This window comes from Onychomys torridus, chromosome 12, assembly GCF_903995425.1.
Source record: "Onychomys torridus chromosome 12, mOncTor1.1, whole genome shotgun sequence".
Taxonomy (NCBI): domain Eukaryota; kingdom Metazoa; phylum Chordata; class Mammalia; order Rodentia; family Cricetidae; genus Onychomys; species Onychomys torridus.
The window spans coordinates 75,353,643-75,378,961 of NC_050454.1; the positions used below are offsets into that span (position 1 = coordinate 75,353,643).

The 25,319-nt window shown below is 48.8% G+C and overlaps 2 protein-coding genes across 4 annotated transcripts in view; both read right to left on the minus strand.

Annotated features, from left to right (window-relative positions):
* Prdm15 (PR/SET domain 15) overlaps positions 1 to 24,364 on the minus strand; it is a 68,221-nt gene extending 43,857 nt beyond the window's left edge. For 2 of the 3 annotated variants that reach the window (XM_036203785.1, XM_036203786.1), the window contains exons 1-6: positions 24,276 to 24,363; positions 13,656 to 13,701; positions 12,961 to 13,054; positions 12,205 to 12,358; positions 10,216 to 10,468; positions 3,885 to 3,986 (exon numbers count right to left, since the gene is read on the minus strand). In XM_036203785.1, coding sequence (XP_036059678.1) covers positions 3,885 to 3,986; positions 10,216 to 10,468; positions 12,205 to 12,358; positions 12,961 to 13,054; positions 13,656 to 13,692 — 640 coding nt within the window. In that variant the 5' untranslated portion in view covers positions 13,693 to 13,701; positions 24,276 to 24,363. Of the gene's footprint in view, positions 1 to 3,884; positions 3,987 to 10,215; positions 10,469 to 12,204; positions 12,359 to 12,960; positions 13,055 to 13,655; positions 13,702 to 24,271 lie in introns of all 3 variants that reach the window. The other variant, XM_036203787.1, reaches the window with a different exon arrangement.
* LOC118593885 (basic proline-rich protein-like) lies at positions 23,682 to 24,374 on the minus strand. The gene has a single exon (XM_036203462.1). It carries the CDS (start codon positions 24,372 to 24,374, stop codon positions 23,682 to 23,684), a length of 693 nt encoding a protein of 230 aa, XP_036059355.1.
* Positions 24,375 to 25,319: the final 945 nt, after the last annotated feature.

A 25,319-nucleotide genomic window follows, 5' to 3' on the forward strand; every position in this document is an offset into this window, starting at 1 on the left:
GCCTCTTGAAGACTGGAATTACAAGCATGTGTTACCATGTCTCAGTTTTGGGGATGCTGGGGACTGACCTCAGAGCTTGTGATACTAGGCAATCGACTGAGCTACATGCCCAGTCCACTGACTGATTCTTACTGCTTTTCTCTTTTCCCTATGCAACACTCCTGGTCACCTGCAGAGTGTCAGACCATCTTCCAGTTTCTGTATCTCTTCTGCTTGTGTCCTCCATATGCTCCTCTGTATGAAAAACTCCTCCAGTGTTTTTGGACACTCTTCCATCAATTTTATATCTGCTACCATGGCTTTCATTTTTCAGTCATTACTGTCCTCTGATTTCTTCAACAGGGGCCTGCTCTTATCTGAAGGATGCAGTACCATTCTGCCATCTCGCACCCAAGTGGGGAGGGACTTCAGTTTGGAGGGTCTTTTTCGGGGGTGGGGTGGGGGTTGTTTTCAGATTCCTCAGACAAGTTTCTTGCTCACATTCAGCTTTCTTCCAGTATCCAAAGCCTCACTCTGCAGGATGGTAAGGGTTGAGCAGTCCCACTGGTGAGTCCTTGCTCTCCCTGGTTAGTTTCTACAGAGAAATCCTTCCTCCCTATCTGGGTCCTGAGCCAGCTCTACCACTCTAAGAAGAAGAAATGAAGCCCAAAGCTGCCCAAATTCTAATATCTGACCCTTGAGTCCCTGTCCTCAGTGCTACGTACTTTGGGGTCCTCAGTCTCAAGTCTCTCCCAAGGGACCCATCATTCTGCTGATGGAAGCAGAGATGTAGCTGGGTGGGGCCAGGACAGGGCTGGGGCAGACCAGGAGGCCAGGGCTCTAAGCAGGCCCCCAGTTTGTGCTTCCCTGTCTTCTCTTCCCAGGCTCCTGACACTTCCCAAGCTCTGCAAGAGCAGACATGTTTCTTGGGTGTCCCACCGCTGGCTTCAGCTTCTCTGGCATGCTTGGTGGATAATGCTGCTGCAAACACATCCTGGCATCTTTTCAACCTCGCTCAACACTCTTTCCACTTTCCCTTTCTTTGTCTTTGCATTTAAATGGAGTAGAATTCCAGGAGGGCACCAACACCAGTACATTCACTGTTGCCTCATGTTTAATCAGACACCCCTAAGTGGCCTCCTGAGACAGGAGCAGAGTTCCCTAAGGTGACACAGGAAATGACAGCATCAGGTAAAAGGTCAAGAACAACAACCCGTGCTTCCCATGCTGTCCAACAACCTCAGTTGGTCTCCTGATGCTCTAAGTGGTGGGCCTGACTTTAAAAGGCTCATGCTGACCCTTACCTGGCTGCAGTCAAGGATGTTCTATGCTCAATCACGAATAAATGCATGAAGTAAGTTCAAGTTCAAAGGACTCATCTGGTTTGGAATTTAGCCAACCACAGACATCATAGTTTAGACCTAAACAACAAAGCCAGGCCTTTCTGCTTTAGGTAAGCCTCTCAGACAAGGCTCTGCAAAGGGCAGCTTCAGGCACGGTGTGACTAAGATAGGGGATCATGAATTAACATTCTCCTACTGGACAAAGTATTACTCAACAAAGCCTGTTCTCCATAGATTTGTGTACCACAGCCATGTCATTTAGCTCTGAGATGGTCCTCAAAGCCAGTCTGTGGGGGACAAAAGGCACCTCTGCCCTGCAGCATAGTTTCACAGAGACCCAGCTTTGTATTCTCCTCTTCTTTTGATCAGTTTTGCACCTAGGTCCTCAACTATCAGGTTACCCACCAGACACCCACACAAGGGTTTCAGCAGAAAGAAGAGCCCCATGACGCCCTGGTAGTAGAGGCTGGGCAGCACTGCCTGCATTGAACATGGCTTCAGCATGTGCAACCACTCAGCCTGGACAGGTGTGCTAGTCACTCCAGCCTCAGTCTGTTTATCCGGAAAATGGCTATCATGGCTGTACAGAGACTGTTGTGAGACTCACTTGAGTCAATGCAAGTACATGGTAAGAGGACTCACCTGAGCTGGCATCTAGAAACACTGGCCTAGCCCTACTACCAAAGTGAAGGGAGGCTTTTTCTTCAACTAAAACTAGTCACCAAGGAAAATTACCCAACAAACCAAATAGCCTTTCTTGATTGGGGCTGAGTGATCATATCTTGTGTGATATACCTGCACCCTGTGCTTTCCATAGATGGGCCTTGCCCTCATCTAGGGGATTTGTTTTTTACAAACCTGACAATCTTAAGAAAGCTGGCAGCAGCAGCAGATGGGGCTGGAGAGATGCCTCAGTGGCTAAGAGTTCTTGATGCTCTTCCAGAGACCAAGGTTCATGTCTCAGCACCTACATGATAGCTTACAACCCTCTGTATCTCCAGTTCCAGGGGGTCTAGTGCCCTCTTCTGGCCTCCATAGGCACTGTACACATGTGTCCACAGACATACATGTAGCCAAAACATTCATACACATAAAAATATAAAGAAGAGGAGGAAGAAGAAGGAAAGGAGAAAGAAGAAACTAGCAGCTGCTCTCTGTTCCTATCTGCGATGAACACAGTTGACTTTCCTCAGGCAGAGGACAAAAGTGTTAAGGACAAGATTAGGAGGATAACCCTAGGAGATGAACAAGCCGTGATGGATGATGTTGTTCTGTATGCTGTTAATATGTGTTGCTCTGATAGGTTGATAAATAAAGCTGTTTGGTCAATGGTGAGGAAGAATAAGATTAGGTGGGACATTCTAATTAGAGAGGAAGGCGAAAGATAGAGGGAGAAGCTGCTAGCTGCCACTAGGAGAAGCAAGATGTAAAGTACCAGTAAGCCACAAGCCATGTGGCAAAGCATAGATTTATAGAAATGGGTCAATTTAAGATATAAGAGCTAGCTAGCGAGAAGCCTTTAGGCCATTAGGCCTTAAAGCTCATAATTAATGTAAGTCTCCTTGTGTTTATTTGGGACAAGCAACTGTGGGATGCAGATGGGAGAGATTCCGCAGAACCGGAGAAAACTCTTGGCTACAAAGCCCTGCCTAGTGACCAAGATGTCTCCCAGAAATGCTCACATTAGCTTTTCTGTTGCTAAAATCTGCCCAGAAAGAACCTTCTTATAGATTCTAGAACATTTTAATCACAGACTTGTTCAGACTACAAAAGCAGAACCCAGCTGTCTCTGTCACATCCTTGAACTTGCAAACCATGGCCCCCTTGGGGATTGGCCACCATGCATGTTCTGTATGTGATAAAGGTCACAGTATTCATACCTAGCTTCCTTGTAGCTTATGTGACTAGCATCTTTCTCTACTGCCCAACAGGAAGGCTCCCAGGACACAGTGTAACTAGTTAACTAGGGGATGGAGTCAAGTTTTCCCTGACTACCTTCAATTAGTAAGGGAGCCTGAGGTAAGGGGATGCCCTGAAGACAGACAGGGGAAAGACTGTCAGATATAGAAACTAGGCAAGACTACAAGAGGCAAGTCATGGTGGTTTCTGGTCCTTGCTTGTGCCTACCATATCCAGAGCTTGGTCAGCAGGACAGTAGGAAGGGTCAGGCCAAGGGGAGGAACTCTGAGCAGTGGCTCATTGTGGGCCATGGGGCAGACAATACAAAGCCTAGATTGACATCCTGACAACCACAGGCATGTGCCAACATGGATGAAAAAGCTCAGCACATGGGCTAGAGAGATGGCTCAGCAGTTAAGGGCACAGGCTGCTTTTCCAAAGGACCTGGGTTCAATTCCCAATACCCACATGAGAGCTCACAACTGTCTATAGCTCTTCTTCTAAGGGATTTGACACCCTCATACATGCAGGCAAAACCCCAATGTACATAAAATAAAAATAATTAAAAGCCAAAAATCTAAGACAAACAAACAAAACAAACAAAAAGAGCTCAGCCCAACAGTCTGCCCACCTTGGGTAACCCATTTGCCATTTTTACCTTACCGTTCAGGAGCTGAAGCTCCAGGAAGGAGCTGGAGCACACCTTACACACCCATTGGCCACGCTCAGGCTCTGCAGGGACACTGGGCTCAGGGGTGCCCGAAGCTACAAAGGACAAGGCATAAGGGTTAGCCACGTCAGCAGAGTATGGCCTGTCCCCCAGGTGTTGACAAGAATGGAGATGCCCACAGACTCATGAGCACTTGTATTCTAGGCCCTGTTCTCAGTTTTACACACATTGACCAAGTTCATCCCCATTTTACAGATGAGGAAGCTGAGCAGATGTGATATCCCTGCTACTACCACAGGCTCAGCCTTGCCACTAGATGCATAATGTGCCCTCTTCCTCCCAGTCATCAGCCCTGTGGGCCCAGAGTGCTTCATATTCTCTAAGAGAAAAACAAGCCTTCAAGACCCATACTTGAGCTGGGCCTTGTTACACAGACCTGTAATACCAGCTACTTAGTAGGCTGAACAAGATGACCAGAAATCTAAGGCCTACCCTGGTCATAGAACTAATTCAAGGACAACCTGGCCACTTAATGAAGCCTGTCTCAAAGTTTGTCTGTTTGTTTTTAAAGGAGGGCTGGGCATGCAGCTCAGGAGTAGAATGCTTTACCTGTATTCTACTTGTAACAACACACACACACACACACACACACACACACACACACACACACACACTCTTTCTCATATTTAAATCCTCAGTGGCTCACATAACAGGGTATGGTCAGACCCACAACAGCCATCTCACAGTGCTCCTGAGACTGGAATGATTGTGGCCCTGGCCCAACATATCCCATGGAGATTTTTGTGATAGGATTGTACCTTGTAACTGTTGTCTGGCAGTGGAGCCTGGTGCCTGGATAGGAGTGAGCTTTAAACTGCTCAATTTTTAAAAATCCCCATCTGGGTCAGGTGGCTGCCACCTGGACAGTGCCTCTATTCCTCCAATAATGACACACAGGAACCCGAGGAGGGACAAGGAGAGGGCTCAAGGAACACAGACTGACCTTGGCAATGCAGATGGGGACTGTGAGCTCATTTTGAAAATGAGCCACTCTCCTGGGACCTACACTGGACATGCCTTGGGATCAGGTCTAGCCAGTTTGTCTGTGGGGCCAGCCCACAGCTACCATTCCTGCCTGTCATATCCAGACCCATCACCATGTAGCTTAACACTCCAGAGGCCACTCAGAGGAAGCGCCTGAGTCCCAGATCTGCATCTATATACCCACCATACACCAGCAAAGAGCACATCCCATCTCTCTGCATCCAAAGCTAGTGCTAAGAACACAAAGAATAGAGATGAGATGCAGACCATCATGGCTAGGGAAGACGTATATGCAATATGGAACCTGTCAGACTGAAATCAAAGACAGGAAAAGGAAACAAAGAGATGGCAGTTGGGAACTGCATCCTGAATGTCACACCCAGTGTCTGAACTCTTCTTTGTCTCTTTCAAGGAATCTGCTGGTTAGGGACTCCCAGGAAATTGGGGAAAAAGAGCCAAATTCCCATTTCTCACCCAGGTCCCCAGTCATACAGAGGATCCCAAAAAGGGGTTCAACAAAGGAACCCTTGGGGTCCAGCAAGGGCTCAGCAGAAAATGGCACTTGCCACCAACCCAATGACCTGAGTTCAATGGGACCCACATGATGAAGGAAAGAACCACCTGGCCTCCACATGTGTGCCACTGCGCGCGCATACACACACACACACACACACACACACACACACACACACACACACACGTACATACACACACACACATACACACTTACACACTTAAAAGTTTTCAAAAAAGAGCCCTTGGGACACTGAGCTGGAATTCCTCTCATCTAAGTGGCCCACCAGCTCCTGCACTGATCATTCATGAGAATTTGTACTGCCCCAAACAGGCCCCTAAGCTTGGCTACCTGCTGCTCTGGCACTGAGTGAAGACTTCTCATTGGAAGAACCAGGTAGTCATAACAACACAAGATTTGCCAAAAGGTAACTGTATGAGATTAAGAATTTTTAAGAAAAAACCCAACAGCCAATAGCCAGCAGATGAGTCCTTAAAGGCAACTGACATTTTCCAAACACAGGGAAATGTCTCAGCCAAATGACATGACACAGAGTCCACAGCACTGGCAGCTCGAGAAGGTTTCAGGTGTGAGCACAGGTCTAAACCAAGCAACAGCAGGGCAGGCACACATCAACTGTGAGAAGTCCAGCAGGACACACAGCAGCTCAGCTTGGGTCAGAAGGTCACCAACGGTGAAATCGGGAGGGGAGGATGGGCTATTCTGTAGGAGACTGTGGTAGAATCACACACTTGCATACATACACCTGCCGAGAACCCCTGAAGTGGGCACTCAATATGGTGAGCACAAATGAATGCATGAAAACTGGTTTGAAAGTTAGAAAACACTAGTTACAAAGTCTGAAGCAGAGAGAGTGAGAGAATGGCCAGACTGTGGGCATAACATGGCTTCCCAGGGACTAGAAGATGTTACCTTCTGTCTTTGTCATTAGACGGGTGATTGTGACCATGCGCCCCACTGTACTCACCTGTTCATGCCCTTGGGAGGAAAGCAAGCCACACTTAATGTGGGCTCAGGGAAACATGTACCCAGATCAGCAGTCCACAGCAGGACAAAGAATCCAAGTCTATTTTTTGGGGTGTCACAGCTGCATCAGGATGAAACCTGCTTGCTTGCTTTTCTTTTACTTTCCCTGCACACCCCCCCATCCCCCCCCCCCCCCCCCCTCCGAGACAGGGTTTCTCTGTATACAGCCCTGGCTGTCCTGGAACTCATTCTGTAAAACAGGCTGGCACTGAGCTCACAGACATCCGCCTGCCTCTGCCGCCTGAGTGCTTGGATTAAAGGTGTGCGCCACCACCACACTTGGGCTGAAACCTGTTTTCCTTAAGCAGATGTCACTCACAGTGCTGCCTGGTGAAGCTGCTGTTAAGTGCAAATATCAAGCTTGCTGCACCCCAGCTGTGCCAGCAAGTAGTGTGGCTGTTCTTCTGGTAGTCATGTGGCCACTGAGAGCTGCAGCTGCCCAGTCTCAAGAGAATACTGTGGAGATATTATGCTCCCCAAAATATGGTGCACCCTAATAAACTTATCTGGGGTCAGAGAACAGAACAGCCACTAGATATAGAGGCCAGAAAATGGTGGCACACATGCCTTTAATCCTAGCATTCCAGAGGCAGAAAGAAATCCATCTGGATCTCTGTGAGTTCAAGGCCACACTGGAAACAGCCAGGCATGGCAGCACGAGCCTTTAATCCCAGGAAGTGATGTCAGAAAGCAGAAAGGTATATAAGGCATGAAAAACCAGGAACTAGAGCTGGTTAAGCTTTTAGGCTTTTAGCAGCACAGTTCAGCTGAGATCCATTTGGATGAGGACTCAGAAGCTTCCAGTCTGAGGAAACAGGATCAGCTGAGGAGTTGGCGAGGTGAGGAAGCTGTGGCTTGTTCTGTCTCTCTGATCTTCCAGCATTCACCCTAATACCTGGCCCTGGGTTTTTTTGGTTTTTTGTTTTTATTAATGAGACCATTTAAGATTCATGCTACAGAATCCTACCACCCATCACAGGCTGAAGGAAGAGCAAAGCTTATAGTAAAGATTTTCTAGCAAATGCTCTCCACTCATGCCATCATAAAGTAAAAATAAAAATAAAATAAGATAAAAATAAAAAAAATCATTAAATTGAATCATCAGAAGTTGGAGATCATCCATACTTCAGACCTGATTCTAGAGATCTACAAAGTGACTGATTTGTGTAACAAAGATGCCCATCTGGAGGAAATATGAAAGGGGCAGGAAGAGAATGAGCCTTCCTGTCCAATGCTCATCAGAAAGCCTGGGCCACAGCACAGCTCCTGAGGTCTCACCCACCTAGGGTGAGGTCAAAGTGATGTCCACAAGGCCTGCCCACTCCACCTTGGGTTGGCAAACTGTCTGGTGCATACACAAGGACCAGAGCTAAGCAGAATGCAAAGCCCATGCCTCTCAGGTCCATCTAGGGAACTAGAATCAATTAGTAGTCCTTTCTAGATGTCTCACACCTCTCTTCAGAGGCCTTGCTTTCTTTCTGTGGGCTTCTGAGATGTGGGCAAGGAGGGCTGCAATACCTGGTTTCTGCTGCGGGGATGCATTCAGCACATAGCCCAAGTTCTGCGGGGTACGGTGGGAAAGGACAGAAGGGTGTCCAGGGAGGTAGACAGCAATGTGTGAGGGAAGCTGCCACTTAAACAGCCAGTGGGGAAGCCCAGGGAAGCATATGCCAGCAGCAGCCAGTCAGAGAGGGCCAGGCAAGTGCTCCACAGATAGAAAGTCATGAAGATTCCATCAGGTTGACAATAACCAGTGGCCTGCACCACTTACAAGTTGTCCCAAGACACGGTGAAGTGTTTCTGGGCTCCAGAGCTGGGAGAAGCTGTATCTGTACTTGGCTCTCTGTTGTGTGGTGCTTTATGAGGCCGGCTCCAAAACATGCACCCAGGCTCTTCCTTCATCAAAACTGCAACTGACTAGAAACATAGGATAGGCCAGAGCCCTCTGATTTAGGAACCTCCATCTGTGAGATCTTTGCAAAATGTTATGAACTGCTCCATGAAGCCTTTCTATCACACCATACTTGGCATAGCAAGAAACCATTTTCCTGAGAGGTCACTGTATCTGGGGGTCAGAAGCAGAGTTACTATCCCACTCTGATGATGAAAATTCTTTGTGACAACAATGAGCAAGGCTGCTGTCCTGGGAGAGGCCCAGAATCTAAGTTAACACAGTGATGGCTTCTCCATCATGAGATCCTGAACCTAGTGGCTCACTCAGATGATTCCATGCAGAACTACATTTCTTCAAAGGATATGCATCAGGATACACACACACACACACACACACACACACACACACACCTCTGCATATGTATACACATGGACAATCCTACCTAACTGTACATACAGACAAGTGTATGCACACATCTGTACATACACAGGCATATACCTATAAATCTACACATATACTAACATAGGTACATACCTCTGTATCTGTACACACATGTAGACTCTTGCATGTCTGTACACACACTAACACATGTACACTGCCACAGATCCATACACTAATACATATATAAACCTATACATCTATAAGAAAACAAAATGTGCACTGTGTATTGTACACATGTTGACAAATGCACACATTTGTGCATCTGCACACACACATCTGTACACACATGAAGGGATCCATGCATCTATTAATACACAAGAGCATGTGCTCTGCAGCTTAAAATAATCACATGCATACACCAAGGCATCTGTCCAGACACACCACACTTTTGCCTGGGCACACACATACACACATGTGCATGAACCAGGGGAGGAGCTGCTGCTCTGCAGCACAGGGTCAGCACTGGCACACTGACAGCATAGCGGCCAGATCTGCTGTCCAGTCCTAGTTCCTTTACCTTCTGCATTGTGATGTGGGCTCCCCACTAGTCTCACCTTCTACACTGTCACCTGGCCTGCCCCTAGGTTTACCTGCCACTCAGCCTGGTTCCCTCACCTTCTACACCAGCATTTCTCAACCTGTGGGTCACAAACCCTTTGCTAGGGTTCAAGAAACCTTTTACAGGGGTTGCCTAAGACCACCCCAAACACAAATATTTACATTATGATTCATAACAGTAGCAAAATTATAATTATGAAGTAGCAATGAAAATAATTTTATGGTTGGGGGGATCACAACATGAAGAACTGTATTAACCTGGTGGTGGTGGTACACGCCTTTAATCCCAGCACTCGGGAGGCAGAGGCAGGAGGATCTCTGTGAGTTCGAGGTTAGCCTGGGCTACTGAGTGAGTTCCAGGAAAGGCGCAAAGCTACACAGAGAAACCCTGTCTTGAAAAACAAAACAAAACAAACAAACAAGAAAAAAACTGTATTAAAGGGTCACAGACAGCATTAGGAAGGCTGAGAACTACTGTTCTATACTGTCACTCAGCCTGTCTGAGGCCTCACCTACTTTACTATGATTTGGCCTGTCCCTGGGCCTCTATGCTCATAAGAATAAACTGCTTCCTCACAGCATCAGGAGGGTAGGTCACTGTGGGAGCCCTCAGACCAGAGCAAGAGCCAACCTGCATTATACCCAAGGGCCTCAAATCACCTAAAGACAGAGAGGCACCATCCCTCACCAGCAAGTGTCTGTCACCCCACAGGCCCAGGCATGGGGGACAAGCACTGTTCCATCCCACCTCCCCCATCTCTGCTGCTGGCTCTTTCATTAGCATCTCTGGCAAGGGGCCAAACTATAGTGAAGAAATAAGATGTACCCTGAATGCTAGAGCAGGCCTGCTTCAGCATGGGTTTGTCCATCTTCTTGGCATAAAAGGCAGCATACCACACACGAAGCTCAGTACCCGCAGGGATATCCCTTGAGGTGGTGAAGTACACGTCACTGCCATGCTGGTAGGCTGTCAGGTTCTGGTGCCCCGGCTCTAGGGCTGGTCGTACCAGCATCATCCAATTGCAGTCATCCTCGTTGGAAGTGTCGAAGCACACAGGATGCCCGTCTTTCTGGAATACCTGAGGAGAGGGCCACAGATGATTACTGACCAGTCTATCAGTGTGGCATGGCACCATGGGGGAGACCACACTGCTTCTGATAGGACCTGTTGATAAGCTGTTTGCTATAGCCAGGGGATCAGAGAAAGATTCTCTGGCTTAGATGGGTCAGGCTGGTCACAGGAAAGAGGAAGCTGAAGACATGCCACAGGTCCCGCATCACTGAAGTACCTGAGTTAAGACACCTGAGTTGTTCCTCCTGTGCAGATGTCAAGGGGACCCTGAGCTCTCCTCCTGTTCAGGAATCAAGAGAACCCTGAGCTTTCCTACTGTGCAGACATCAAGGGGACCCTGAGCTCTTTACTTATCCAGCATAACAATCCCAGCTTCATTGGGAATGGGACACATGAGTTCTCCCTATGGCTCAGGTTGGTATCCAGACATTGGAACTCTCCTCCTGGTTCTGCTCCAAGCATGGCATCAGCAGAGTTCTTCAGTCCAGGTGAGCTGTCCCTGGTCTGCAGAGCATCAGTACAGCTTCTGAGTTAGATAGCAGGGCAGAGAAAGCCTTTAGTGACTCTGAGTCAGTGTAGGTGTAGGGTCTGTTCTCTCTCTGTGGAATGATGACTGCTTCCTTAGGGATCCTGCCCCACTGCCAAGCTTTTCCTGAACAGATCCCTGTAAGTCTAAGGCCCTAAGAAATGCAGGGGCAAACTTGGAGGCCACCAGGTTCCCAATGAGCCCTAGTGGGTGTGGGAGGTACATTTCCACCCTCCTCTCAGGGGCACAGGACTTCCCTTGGGACACACAGGTGCTCAGAGCTGAGAACAAGTTGATACCTGAAAACGTCCTTTAGAACTGAGGAGGTGAAAAGAAGTCAAACAGGCATGAAGGAGTCTCCAGCTATGAGCAGACACCAGTGTGTACCCATAACCTGGGGCCACAGAAGGTCCATACTAAGCTACTTGCCTTTCTGGGCTCAGATTTAGGCCTTTCCCTTTTTTTTTTTTTTTTAAAGCACAGAACCTTTCTTTCTGCTTTCCTTACAGTTTCCCTTCTGTAAGTATCTGTCATCAGGTATTTGTCTTTCCTCTTTGACTGAAGTCTGTCCCACAAGCTCAATATCCCAAGAGTGCCAAACTCTGAGGCTACATACAAACACTTAAGGCCGGTGGCTACCTCTTTCAGGTCTTAAAGAGAAGCACATTGTCCCCAGGGCTATTGAGAAGCAACTGAGCCTTCATTTGTTTATGTCCCAACTATTTCTGAAGGTCTGTCAGACGTGTGAGCCTCCTCAGTCTCAGAGGCTTCCTGGGGTTCACTTTAGATCCTCAGCCATCCCTATAACTGACATTGACTTTGTTTTTCTTGGTGTTTATGTCTAAGTTGGAAATACCCATTCTCCCTCAGCCAGATGTGCTCTGTGCAGCTGCCAAGCCCCATGCTATCACTCAGTCTCTGAGAGCTTCCTGCAACTCACACATATGAGTGAGACTGCCACCTCGGTACAGGAAGCTAGAGACCATTGCTATGCTGTAGGCACAGTACCTGCTGGGGGAGCAGAGGGGTCACACCAGCATGGGGTCACTCCTGTCTGCTCTTAAATGTACTCCTTAAACACCTACAAGTTAGTAGGCACTGCCTCACACTGAGCTGTAAATCACAGTGAAGTGAAGGAAAGACTTCTCCAGCATTTACAGACCATCACCACTCAGCAGTCCTCACTCCATTCCCATCAGGAGTCATGCAGCTCTTACCTTTAGAGGAAATGCAGATTCCTTCTCCCACTTGGCGACCCTCCTGGACTCGAATGGACCAAACTGTGTGCGTTTGACTAGCTGGGTTACTGCAAACACACCTTCAGCCCCATCATCCAGGCGTCTGATCTCCAGGTTAGAGGGGAGGGAGGACCTGAAAGCAGAAGAAGTTTCAAAGAGGTCCTGCTACCCTTCCTACTGGTCAGAGCAGTGCCTATACGGCCCCATCATACTCCAAAGATGCACTTTGTCATGGAGCAGAACTAAAATGGGACAGGACTGGGGCTAGGCTTGTGAGGACGCAGAGCCCATATACTAAGGGACACATTTAAAGCCCCACAAGACAATGCTGACGCCACGTTCCTAGGGGGCTAGGGTACAAGAACTGAATCAGGAAAGGTTATGACCTTCAAGGTTGGAGAGAAGGCTGGATGAAGGGAGAAAGAGCGTGGTAAAGTGTTTTGTACAGGTTGAAGGCCAGCAAAGGGGCTCTGGTCTGGGTGGGGTGGACCAGCTTCATTGAGTATGTGGCTTTACTAGCCAGACTATAAGGTCAAAGAAAATGCTGCAAAAGGAAGTCACAGAGCTGGGACCTGAGGATGGATGAAGCCTGGGCCAGTGGGAGACATGTCTAGAAGCAGAGGTGGACCATCCCCCACGGTAGACACTTGGGGCCTTTGCACTCTGGCCACAATAGACAGGCGAGAGCCATTCTTCATAGACAGGATTGCTGTGGAAGCATAGGCACACACTCACCTTGCCCTGCTCAGTACAAAGGAGTCCTTGACCATAACCACAGGTCCCAGTTCAGGACATTCCGAGTCGTGGTACTGGCTACAGTCTTCACACCCTGTAAACAGACATTGAATGTCAGAGAGGACAAAGTCCAGGGAAAGAGAAACCCAAAGACCACAACCCTGGAAAGGGAGACCCTAGTGCCATGAGTTCATGAGACATGTGTGCTGACACAAAGACAAGCAAGGGTACAGCAGATACAGGAGGCCTGGCCACACAAGTCACTTCTTAGTGCTCCTGAAAGCACAGAATGCCAATCAAGAGCCCCTTCCCAAGAGCACCAGTCTATGGCATTTTCAAACCCCATACATCAACTCTATGGTTAGGAAGACCAGGATCCAGGACAGTACTAACCCATTACCCTAAATCTCATATCCTTCACTCTTTCCTAAACCTTAGGTGACTTTCTGAGTTAAAGGTCACCCAGTCATGTGCCCCAATGGAGTCCTGAAGAGAAATGGCCTGAGGTTACAGCACTGTAGCAGACAAGTAATACCCAGGCTCTCAGAGCAACTGAGCAAATTACAGATTCAAAAAGTGCATGTCTGTGCTATACAAACAAAATGTGGATGTAGCTTTGCCTAGACAGAGAGTGTCAATCCCATCTGCGTTCTATGACATCACACTAGCCACAGAGAGGCCTATGGGTCACTTACAGATAAACATGATCTCCTCACTGCCATCTTCAGCCATTGCGGACACCTGTCAAGATGTAAGAGAGACCCATTAACAGTGAGCTTTTACAACACAGTTTATGTGTGGGTTTTCCTGTGTGTATAGGCGCACATACACCTATGTGTACGTGTGTGAAGGTAAAAGTCACCCTTACATGTCAATCTTCTGGAGCCATCCAGCTAGTTCTCCAAGACAGGGACTTTCTCTGGGATCTGGAGTTTGCCACTTAGGCTAAGTGGATGGCCAGGGAGCATGAGGGATTCTGTCTCTGCCTCCCTAATGCAGGAATTACAAGTAAACGCCACAAGCCCAGCTTTTAAAATGTGTGTACTGGGGAATCGAACTCAGGTCCTCATGCTTGCCTAGAAAGCACTTAATTGACTGAGCCATCTCTTCAGTCCACTAGCAGTTTTTAGAGACAATCTCTTCTAAGGTTCCTTGGTCCTGTGCAGGTATATAACACAGTGCTTTCAAGAGAACAACTACTGGAATCCCTATTTTTAACTTTAAACATGTTCTCACCTATAGTAATACTGTTTCTTAGGAAGAGCAATGGATTTGAATGACCTCATGACAAGGGGACCTTCATGAACTCCGATCTCTACTATTTCACAGAAGCTGCCATTTATAAAATATACACTGTATTTTAGAAGTAACTTCTCTTACTGCCACTGATTCTCTGTCCTCTCCAGGCTGTGAATTCCTTGCAGTCATTTCTACTGCAATCTGTCCTTCAGTATCTAGCTAGTGCCAATGTCCTCATCATTCAGAGTGGGTAAAAAGTAGTGTCTGACACACAGCACGGTGGGTTCTCCTGCTCCCATACAGACCTCTGTCAAGCTATTTTTATTTCCCACGCATCCTTTGAAGGTGCCTCAAAAGCAACCATAGTAGGCAGTTAAGCACAGAGCAACACTGTACCACACATATATTTCAGACAGAGTGATACAGCTGTTGTTCATTCTGGGATATCAGATGCCTAAGATAGAAGATAGATATAAAAACATGTACTTCGTGCAGTTTGGGAGAAACACAAAATGAGGTGTACCCAGCATGTCCCACCCAAATATTATCCCCACCCCACATTCTTCCTGCTATCTGATCACCCTGCCTCTCTGGTGTCCACTGCTGGTTATCATCTCAGAAAAGGATGCAAGCTGATATACACTTCCTAAATGTTAGTCTCACTTGCCCTCCATCTCAACCCCAGCAGCTTGAATATTAGAACACAGGTAGCAAAAGCTGCAGTGAAAACTTAGACTTGCTGAAAAAGTTTTTACTGAGAAAAGAAGGGAAGGGCTGAGAGCGCCATGATGAGAGAGGTGCTATCCACAATCTGGGGAGATGAGTTTCCAAGTTTCAAGTTTTCCACATTGCTTTAAAATGCTAAAAACAACCAGCCACATTAACCCCCAAACTCAGCAAAACATTTTCTTCTTCTGGAATCAGCATCTAAGCTAGAAGAGGGCTCAAGGGCCTACTAACTCTAACCTAGTTCCACACCTCTGCCTGGCCTCTCAGGACTCCTGGACTGGGTACCGTGTGGAGTGGGTGCTAACCCAGGATGGGGACAGTGGCTGGTCACTGAGCAGAAGGCAAGGAGGGACTGCTTGTTTCAGGGGATTCATTCTGTGGTTGGTGCTGCTGGCTGGAGGCCCGTGGGAAGCAGAGCTACTCTCTTCCTGGCAGCTGAGAAGCAAATGCCTCCTGGGAGGGCATTTCTCTAATGGCCTAACTTTCTTTCACAAGTTTCCTCCTCCTAAAGGTTCTGGCATCACCCACTAGTAAGTACCATTAGCTGGGACCCAAACTTTAACCTACAAATTTTGGGAAAGGGGTGGGGTGGAGTGTGTAAGGTTCGTAACTATAACAAGAAGCAGCATCAGGGTGACACTTGTGTCACAAGACCCTGAGGGCTTGTGTATCACAGCAGGAATACGCTCTACATACCAGTTACACTCAGGTCAGAGAGCTCTGCAATCAGAACAGATAACAAGAGGCTACCCCAAGCCACAGTTAGATCCCAGCAGGACACAGAACACAGCCAACAAAGCTAAGCAGAGCAGAGCAGAAGAAAAAGAATCTGCTCTGTTCTGCTTGTTTTGAAGCTAGAATCTGAACACAGAGGTGTGGTAGGATGCTTCTCCCTGGGGTAGCAGCCCAGCCTCCAGTTCCACCCCTCCCAGCAATGCAAGGACAGGAACCCTAAGCCAGGAAGCTTTAGATGTTGCTGTGAAAAGAAAGTGAGAGCACAGGAAATGTGAATCTTACATGGTGCTTAACATAAGAATCCTGGGCATTTTTTATTAGTAGGATCTGGTCCTCAAAGTACAGCTTCTAGAATCTTCTAAGCAGAGGTCACATGAAGTGATGATGTGAGTTTTCAAAGTTTGCTCTCATCCATTTAATGTGCTGTGAGTGCTCCTTTGTAGAAGCCAAGTTCGGTCTCCAGATTTCTATGACCCTCCCACATTAACAGAACAGTGCTGGTGTAGTGACACCCACCTATGACCCCCTTTCCCCCCCTAAGCATGCTGAAGCAGGAGGACTGTGAGTTCAAGGCCAGCCTGGGCTACACAGGGGTAGTTTGTCTAAAAACCAAAAAGGAGAAGGGTACTATCTGGTGCAAAAATTAGAGGGGGAAAGGATTAGAACTTTGAGAGAAAACTATCCCCCCAGTTTTCAAGAGTATGTTCCATGGACCAGGAAGCACCAGCAGTACTTGATCTGCCTGGATGCTCAAACACCTGGCCAGCAGCTGGCTGGGGCCCAGCAGGTTTTCTGCATCCTCCAGCTGACTCAGTTGCAGCCCAAACCTGCTCCATAGCTACAGCACACCAACTAAATATGACCAAAGTGACAGAGGGCCACTGTGGCACTATCAGGAAACCAAATGCGTTTTGAGGTTCTAACAAAGACATCCTGAATCTAACTGGTTGGTGATGATACCATTTCCTGCCTTACTTGGCCTTCCTAGTTCCTTTGCCTCTCCATAGAATTTCTCCTCTTCCTCCTCCTCCTCCTCCTCCTCCTCGTCTTCTTCTTTTTTCTTTCTTTCTTTTTTCGGTAATGTCTTGTTGAGCTAGGGTATCACTATGTATCTCTGAAACTTGCTATGGAAACCAAGCTGGCCCTGAACTCAAGACATCTGTCTGAGTGCTGGATTAAAGGCATGCATTTCCATGCTGGGCTTCTCTATGGAAATTTAGGACAACCCTGTTTATAGCTGTGAAAAGATCTTGGAAGATTCAAACATACAGACTTTGCTGCCTTCGCCTACTCTCATATCCCAAGCATCTTCATATATATAATTCACATTTAAGGAACTTTCTCACATTAGAGGCTAGGGAGTCTGGGCATGTTCTTCACTTACAACAGATCTTAGCTTGAACAGTCACAGCTCAAGGATTTAGAAGCCATCTCTGATCTAAAGGCTCTGGGGATTTCTGTTGAAACAAAAGGGCCATCTCTCCCACTGGCACAGGCTTTTAGGACTATATTAAAAGCAATAGGGGAGAAATCTCTATAGGGAAAAAGCAAATGAACAGTTTCCCAAACTCTGTACTGCGATCTAGGTCTGATAAAGGAGGCGCCCTGGAGTAGGCAGAGAGAATCTTGAACTGAACACTTTGGAGCACTGCAAACTCCACTCAAGATATACACCAGGCACTGGAAGTCTAAGGAATCTCGCAGAATACATCTGCTGGGATCAAAGCAGGACAACAGCTCATCAGCCTAGCAGGGTAGAGGCTGAGGGGCCACAGGATTATAATCAGCCCTGTACTAATACAAAAGGGCTTTTTTGAAGATTTCAAAGTCACTGTTAATGTGGGCTATGGTAAAGCCATTAGCACCACAGGGCTTCTACCCTTTTATGAGTGTCCCTTTCATTGGATCCAGTCAGGAAGCAGACAGTGATAAATACTTCCCAATGCTCAGCTGGCTTCCTCCATTTTACACAGTCAAGATGAGTCTACCCACATCAATAAGTACAATCAAGATAAGGCCCCCCAGGCTTGCCCAGAGCCCCTCCCTCTCCCAGGTGATTCTTGATTCTGTCAGATTGACAGTTAATATTAACCAGCACACTGTGCCTGCCACCCTTCCACACTCAGCACAGCTTTGCTCTCATCCGGGGTTCACCACCCTCGGTTAATCTCACTTTCTTCACCTACCTCTTCACCCATCTTTAAAGTTCAGACTGTTCTCCTGCCCAAGTGATCACCACAGAGCAGATGCACAGCAGGACCCACACAGCTCCACACCCACAATGAACACAGTGTCACCTACCTGACCCTCTGCAGGACAAAATGGTCCTTGCAAACAGATGTGAGAGGGTCAGAGACAGGCAGGGTACACTGGTCCTCTGATGTAACCACAGTGGTCAAGCAATAGCTTCCTCCCTGCAATCTGAACGACTGTTCTTCAGAAGGTCCCTTGCTTACTGCTAGACATCCAGGCCTGGAGTCAGAGCACAATGATGCCTTGCTAGGCCTCTCTCCTCTTAGCCTCATGGACCCCACAGCCCAGAGTCTCCATACAAACCTCTCTGCTCAACAGCTCCTACAGACAGGGTTCCAGCCCTCACCTGGCCTAACTTTACCACGTGCAAGACAGGGCTTGTGATCAGACACTGCTTCTCCACTTGACTTTCTTTTTTCGAGAGTGTGTGTGGGGTGTGCTATGGGCATACCTATGTGGAGATTCTGCTGCTGGAGGAGGTGAGGCTGCACACCCTCACTTTCTCCATAGCATCATCTAGCTGTTTAGAAGGGCAGACCAATGAGGTGGGCCCCATGTCCATCTACTTCACTGAGCCCCTTCTCAGATGCCTGCATGTTCCAATTCTTCCCACCACTGGAATCTTGCTTTGCTCTTTTCAAGTGCATTGTTTTCCATGTTTCTACTCTACTTCATGGGTTCCCCCTCACACACACACATACCCTGAGGCTTCCTTGGAAAGAAAGCCTGGTTCTGGTCTGAGTGTGCTTATTGGAACCTTGAAGCACAGCAAGCTGCCAGGGCATGAAAATCTCACTCATAATGCCAGATACTGCAGACAGAACCCTTCTGAACTACAGCTTCCAGCACCACACCACCATGTCTGATTTCTTTCCAGCCAGCAATGCACTTGTGTGCAATCTCCACCTCCAGAATCCTCCAGGTCTGGTTTAGCCCCTGTTATCTGAGGTCTTAGGGCTGGGCCTGCCACTCTGGCAGCTTGGAGTACTCAGCTCCGAAGTTGCCTAATTTGTTTGTTTGTTTGTTTTTTCTTTCCTAACTTCTCCTCCCTTTCTGAACTTCTTAGCTCATCTACAGTGAAGTTGTATTTCCAATGTTCACTTCTGGTTCTTACAAAGGGGTTTCTGGGCAAAAGAGAGGTGTGCAGTCTAGTCCATAAAAATAGAAACTGAGGCAGTGAGTTTAACAGTTACGATGGCAGAATTGTGGCAGCCTGTGAGGGCAGAGTTCTACAAGCATCTTGCTTAACACACCACACTAAGCTAAGCAGGGCAGAGTTCTAGAAGCACCTTGCTTAACACACCGCACTAAGCTAAGCAGCACTGAGATCCATCACAGGAAAGAGAAACTTCTATAATTAGCATGTGTTCATCAAACTTAAAAACCGCCAAAGACCTGGAGAACTGGACACAGGGAATATGCTTCTGAAAGGCAGCCCCTTAGCTGGATGTAGTGGTTCTGCACACATCTGCAGCCCCAGCATCCATGTTTCAAACAACAGAACAATCAGAGGCAGTCTCTTGACACAGTAGGTATGGTCCTTTCTTCCCAGGCAGAAGGCAGTGAAAGTCCAATCATGTCACCTCTGCATACTCCTGGCACTGCTAAGGACTCAGGACATACTTGGCCTCAGTACTGTGCCTCAAGCCATGTCATTCATCCAAGGGATCCTGTGATACTGGCACTTTCTCAGCCCTCAGAACTATGAAGGCCCGGACCACAGTAGATAGAAAAATATGCCACAGAGCCTGAACCAGGGGGTATCTCGGCAGAAGGAAGTGGGGTCACGAGGTCTTTAAGCACCCCAGGTCTAGTTTACACAATTTACCAAGAAGGCTCATAAGATCCCATGGGATCACTGCCTATCCCCACCCCATGTGACAGAGATTGGAAGAAGATGACGGACTTCAGCAAGGCATCCACCTGTACAGGTTTCCTAGGTATTTAGTCAGGTCCCCTTTCCAGACTCCATGTCACCCTTTTGCTGTTTCCTCTCCCAGAACTATGTGGTCTCAAAACTCTGGCTGTGATATGGCTGTCACTGTGACGGTATCAGGTGAGTGGGTGGGCCTGAAAGGTGACTGAGTCACAAGATGCTGTCCTCTCTCATGGGCCTATACAGTCATGATCCTCCACACCCCCGCCCTATTAGTGATGCTCTCCCACATGATACTGCAAGATGGTCCATGCCTGAAAGCTAGGCCCCATCGCCCAGCCTCCTGGACCCAGAAAGGTAACCCGAGGATACCCAGCCTATGGGATTCCTGGTGCCCTCTAACCAGCTAGGGACAGTCTCCATACAGCCTTGCTCTTAATAAATTACCTAGTCTGGGAAATTCTGTCATTTCACCAGCAAACAGACTAAGCATCTGTCAAATTCCTACCCACTCTTTACAAGATCTATCTAACACTGCTCTCTCTACAAGTCCACTTAGCCCACGACTGCCACACACTGAAAGGACGCCTCCCTATCTTCCCCGGAAACCATTCCTACCGTACCTCTTCTGGCAGCATCTACAGACACCCAGAGCTCACACACTGAAACAAAAGGCTTTGCCTGGAGGTTACCGGTGAGACCTTCTCTTTCCTTCCATTGTGTAAGTCCTGGGGAAATTGCTGGCTTTTTCACCCCCTAGGGAAGTGGTTCTCAACCTTCCTAATGCTGTGACTCCTCATGTTGCGCTGACCCCCAACCATAAAATTGTTGCCACTTCATAACTGTAATTTTGCTACTGTTATGAATCATAATATAAATATCTGAAATGCAGGGTAGAAGGGCCGAAACCCACAGGCTGAGAACTGCTTCTATGGGCTCTGGAACAGGAGAACCATCCTTGGGTCCAGCAAACAGCTTCATAGGACACTCTATCTGTCGCCTACATCCCCCTCCATCAATATCAAGTTCCTCCCACCCCAGATGCTTTTCTTCAGTGACCAGTCTCCTGCTTTGCTTCCCTCTTTGGACACCCCATGCCATTTGTATGCCTGTATCTCTGTCTGCATGCAGTAGCCCTCCAGTGTCTCCTTGGGTGTCCCAGCTCCCCCAGATTCAGCACATCGTAGAAAGCCACCTCTAAGCCAGGATCCTGGTGCAGCTGTTGCCCCTTCCCAGGTCTGCACCCACCTCTGAAGCTAGGTAATGCCTGGTACCAGGCACAACACTCTCTGCCAATATCCCCACAAAAAGTGTTTTACTCCATTCCCTGTACTTCAGTACCAGCTTACCTGACCAGGTTTAAAGAGCAGCAAGAGGTGAAAGTTCCACTGATCTCTAAAATAGATCCTTAAGTCACTCTTGTAAATGCAGCTATTAAAATTTAAGGCCTATGATGGGATGGCCCCAGTCACCTCCAACTCACAGGAATCAGCTTCACTCTAAGCATCAGCAAACTGACCCCGCCTCTTCTCTGTACCCTCCTGCCTCCTTCCCTGGAGATCCTAAACCGTCCATTACACACTGCTGCCTGCAATTGCTCTCCTGACGCCCCTGTTGTAACTTCTCGCAACACAAGTATGTCTATTCATTGAATCAGACATGATTTCACAGGACCACAGGCTGCACTCATTTCTTCTGAGTGATCTGTGGCAGGCTTCACTGAACTGTCACCGAGCACCAAAAGAAAGGTCTAGTTTTGAGAAGCTGGTTCAAGGAAGTACACAAGCATATTGTGGCTCCCTATTACTTCACCTGCTGAGGATAAATGACTACTATGGCCCTTCTTCTGGGAGACCAGAACAGAGTCATATGGGTGAGATGGAGCAGGGGGCTGGGAACAGCATGGCCTCATGCCTACCCTTCTGAATTAGGAGACAAAATTGTCAGTTAGGAAGGGCTTCAAGCTGCTGGAGGGTGGGCACCCAGTGACTCCATATTCCCCATACCCATGGAAGAAGACACCCATTCTCCAGGGCCATAACTACAGCAAGCCAGAGGATGGATGGATCAGTGTGGTGTCCTGCTCTGGGCAAGGGGAGACCTGCCCTAGAGTCAGCCAGGTCCCATTTGTGCCATGGCCTCTCTGAAGGGCAGATGAGGATGCCTAGATGTGGGCCAGCTGGTGCCTCCAGAACAGTAGCTATGTACTTTTTAGTGACACTCCTCATGGCCAGATCATCTCCTCAGTTGTTTCCTTCTATTTTGGGTGTAGTCTACTGGCCTGTACTCTTGTGATGCCCTGGCTCCCCAAGGCAGCTACAGGTTCAGCTCTAAGGACAGGGACCTTGTGCCATCCCTGATCAAAGCTCTCTGTGAGCATCATCCTGCTGCTTGTCCACCTTGGTCCATTGGCCTTTCCCAGCTTGAGATCCAACTATGTTCCCACCCAGGCCTCCATACACTAGCCACATGTATGCCTGAGCCCACTCTACACTCCACCAAGAGACTAGACTCCCTCATAGCACTGGTCTCCCACTCAGCCACCCCTCCTAGACAGATGGTTCTTGTCCCAGCTTTGAGTGTGCCAACCCCACACACCCAGCAGCCTTCCTCCTTCATGTCCTTACCACGCCTGCCTAACCATTGTTACTTATGGTCTACACTGCCTCCAGCACCTCTTGCATTGTTCCCTGGGTGTATGAAAACATTTACCACGGAAATGGCCTGGAAAATGAATCTGGATAAGGTACTCTGAACAAGTGTCAGCCTGCAAATGAAAAACTGAATCTGGACAGCCTTTAAGCCACTGCTAGTAACCAGTTTTAAGTTCCATTACACCTGCAAAACACATCAGTCTCTTCCCCACCTTCTGCACAGGTAACCATACAGGGAAAAAAAAAATGACAGAACATAGGAACAGTGGTAATTCTCAAAGGTAATCACTCTAAGACAGCCTTGTAATTGTAGTTGATTTTGTTTTTAGACAAAAATCTCACTATGTAGTCCAGGGTTCCCTAGATCTTAAGATCCTCCTGCCTCAGACTCCCGAGTGCTGGGATTACAGCACTTGCCAACAGCCTAGCTGTGGTTGATGTTTTAATTTACCCATTTGTCTTCTGAAGAAATAAACTACTCTGCTCCCCAAAGAGAACAATTAGTATATTCTTTGCCAACGTTTGTGTAAAAGCATGAATCAGACAGAAGTAAAGGGGGGGGGGGGAGTAAGGAGAAAACTCAGCACTTTTCCCTTTAATAATCTGATGTATAGGTTTTATTTCAGAGTAAGGCAGCGACTTCAGGGAAGTCTGAGGAAACAGCTGCAGCAGGTAAGATGTGGAAAGCCGATAGGTTTGAAGCAAAATATGGTCGGGGTGTGTAGGGGATCATGTCTCAGCAGCCACATCATTGCTCTCTCCAGGCAGTACTGTCCCTCCCATCTCTGAGAGGTTCCCACAGAGCCTGAGATTTCTTCAGGTTTTACTTAAAATCGCCTTCAGGACCCCTGTGGGGATCTGCTCAAGCTCCTCCATTTGTGGGTTCTGACCGGCTCTAGCATATGTGCTTTTGAAAAAAGCGTTGGCAGCTTTAAATTCAGGCACAGGTCCACGTGTCTTCAGCTCACACACTTGATTCTACCATTTTAATCCACCTCGGAGGAGGGGGATGCGTGTGAGCATGTGTGCAGAGGCCCTCCATCCACTGCAAGAAGGGCTTGGCTGGAGAAGTGCGCACGAGCTACCCACCACGGGCTAGAGTCCTACCTCTGCCCTCTCAAAACTCACCTCAGGAGCACTGAGACTCTACCTGGCCCTGAACCCCTCCTATCCACCCTCTTCCCAGATAGTAGGCGGGCACATCTCCAGCCTCTCTTTCCACTGTGGTCCCTGGGCTACCAAAGGGTAGAGGCTAGTAAAGCGTCTGGGCCTGGAAGCCATGGCGCAGCCTCGGACTTTCTTAAACACCAAAGGGGCTGGAGACCAAGGCCCCTCCCTGGGCTGCGCCCGAAAACCGGGTAAGGCGGTCGGGTGGCCGGGAAGGGACTGTAGGGACCTGAGCCTGCAGCCACGCCGGGCCTGGCTTTGGACGCACCAGGGCACAGCGCCCGAGCCTGGGCCGGGGGTCGCCGAGCCCGCGAGCAGGCGGCTGGGCGTGGGTTGGCGTGGGCCGGGCTCGTGGGGGGCAGTTGGCGCGGGCCGTGCGCGCGGGACCGAGGTCGGGCACCCAGGGCGGAGGCCAAGCCCGCGGCGGCGGAACCCGGCGGGCGCAGGGCGATCCGGGAGCGGCTCCGGAATCCAGCCGGGTTTTGACTCCGATCGCCCACGGCGCCCGCGACTGTAACAAAGAACAGGCGGCGCGGCGGCCGGACCGGGGCGGGCGCGGGGGGCGCGGGTGGAGGCCAGGCCGGGGCCGGGCGCGGAGCGCGGGGCGCGGCGGGAGGCGCGCGGTGGGGCCGCGGTGGGCACGGGCCCGGGGCTTTACCTGCCTGTGGAATGTGTAGAGCGGGGTCGGATCCGGACTCCGGGTTGTGATCCGCTCCGGAAACTGCGCAGCACCGGAAGCCGGGGGGGCGGTGGTGCGGCATCGTGGGAGTTGTAGTGCGCAGCGCGGGCAGACGGGGCGGGCCTTAGGGCTCCCGCTGCTGGAACCCGGAGCTGGAGACTACCGGCTGCCTAGACAAGGAGTCTGGCATAACTGGCGGCGTACTCGGGGAACCTGGGACGGACTGTGTGGAGTGGGAGCTGGCAGGGGTTTTGTGGACAGTCAGCCTAAGAAACGGTGGCATGTACTGATGAACCCGGGACAAGAGATGCATGGTTGCAGAGATGGAAGATGACTGCCTTCCTACAAGAGGAGCTGGTAATTAACTGGCTGTGTGGATGGGTAACAGGAGACGGAATGTATAGACAGTTGGTGGAGCAGGCTGTGAGGATCCAGGGGAAGGGACTGAGTGGACAGAAAAGCTGCATCCATGAGTTAGTTGGCCAGACGATATATGGACTAAGGAGCTGGGTAGACAGGCTGTGTGTGAATGAGGGAGGTAGTGCAGTGATGAGTGGGTGGACAAAAAACCTCTTTGACCTTCAAAACACCTTTAAAACAGGTACACAACCCCACCATTCCATATACCACTTCATTGGTTTTACTCATTCTAAAGTGCCCAGAGGGCCAGTTCTCTGGACCTCTACACATGAATAGTACTAAGTGTATAAATAAAATATGTAAATAAATAAAAATTGACAGGTCACAGCTGGAAAAGCCAGTGTAATTTTGGGACTAAGGAAGACATGGAGGTGGAATGGATTATCTCCTACTAGGCTGTGAACTTTGCCTTGGAGAAAGTTAAGAAAGCAAACTTACTTGGAAGACTTTCCATTATGAAGAGAGCTCTCATTGTCAGGCCACCCTGCTCCTACATTCCCCTGCCCCCAGGAAGTTGTGACCTCAAGATTGTTTTCATATTTAGCTGCCTAGGCACCCAGGCCACTGTAGTGGTTACCCAAGAGGCCAACTATTTTTTTGAGCTGGC

What these genes read in the sequence shown, in the direction of transcription:
- LOC118593885 (XM_036203462.1), bottom strand. Translation starts at nt 24,374, where the DNA reads ATGCCGCACCACCGCCCCCCCGGCTTCCGGTGCTGCGCAGTTTCCGGA.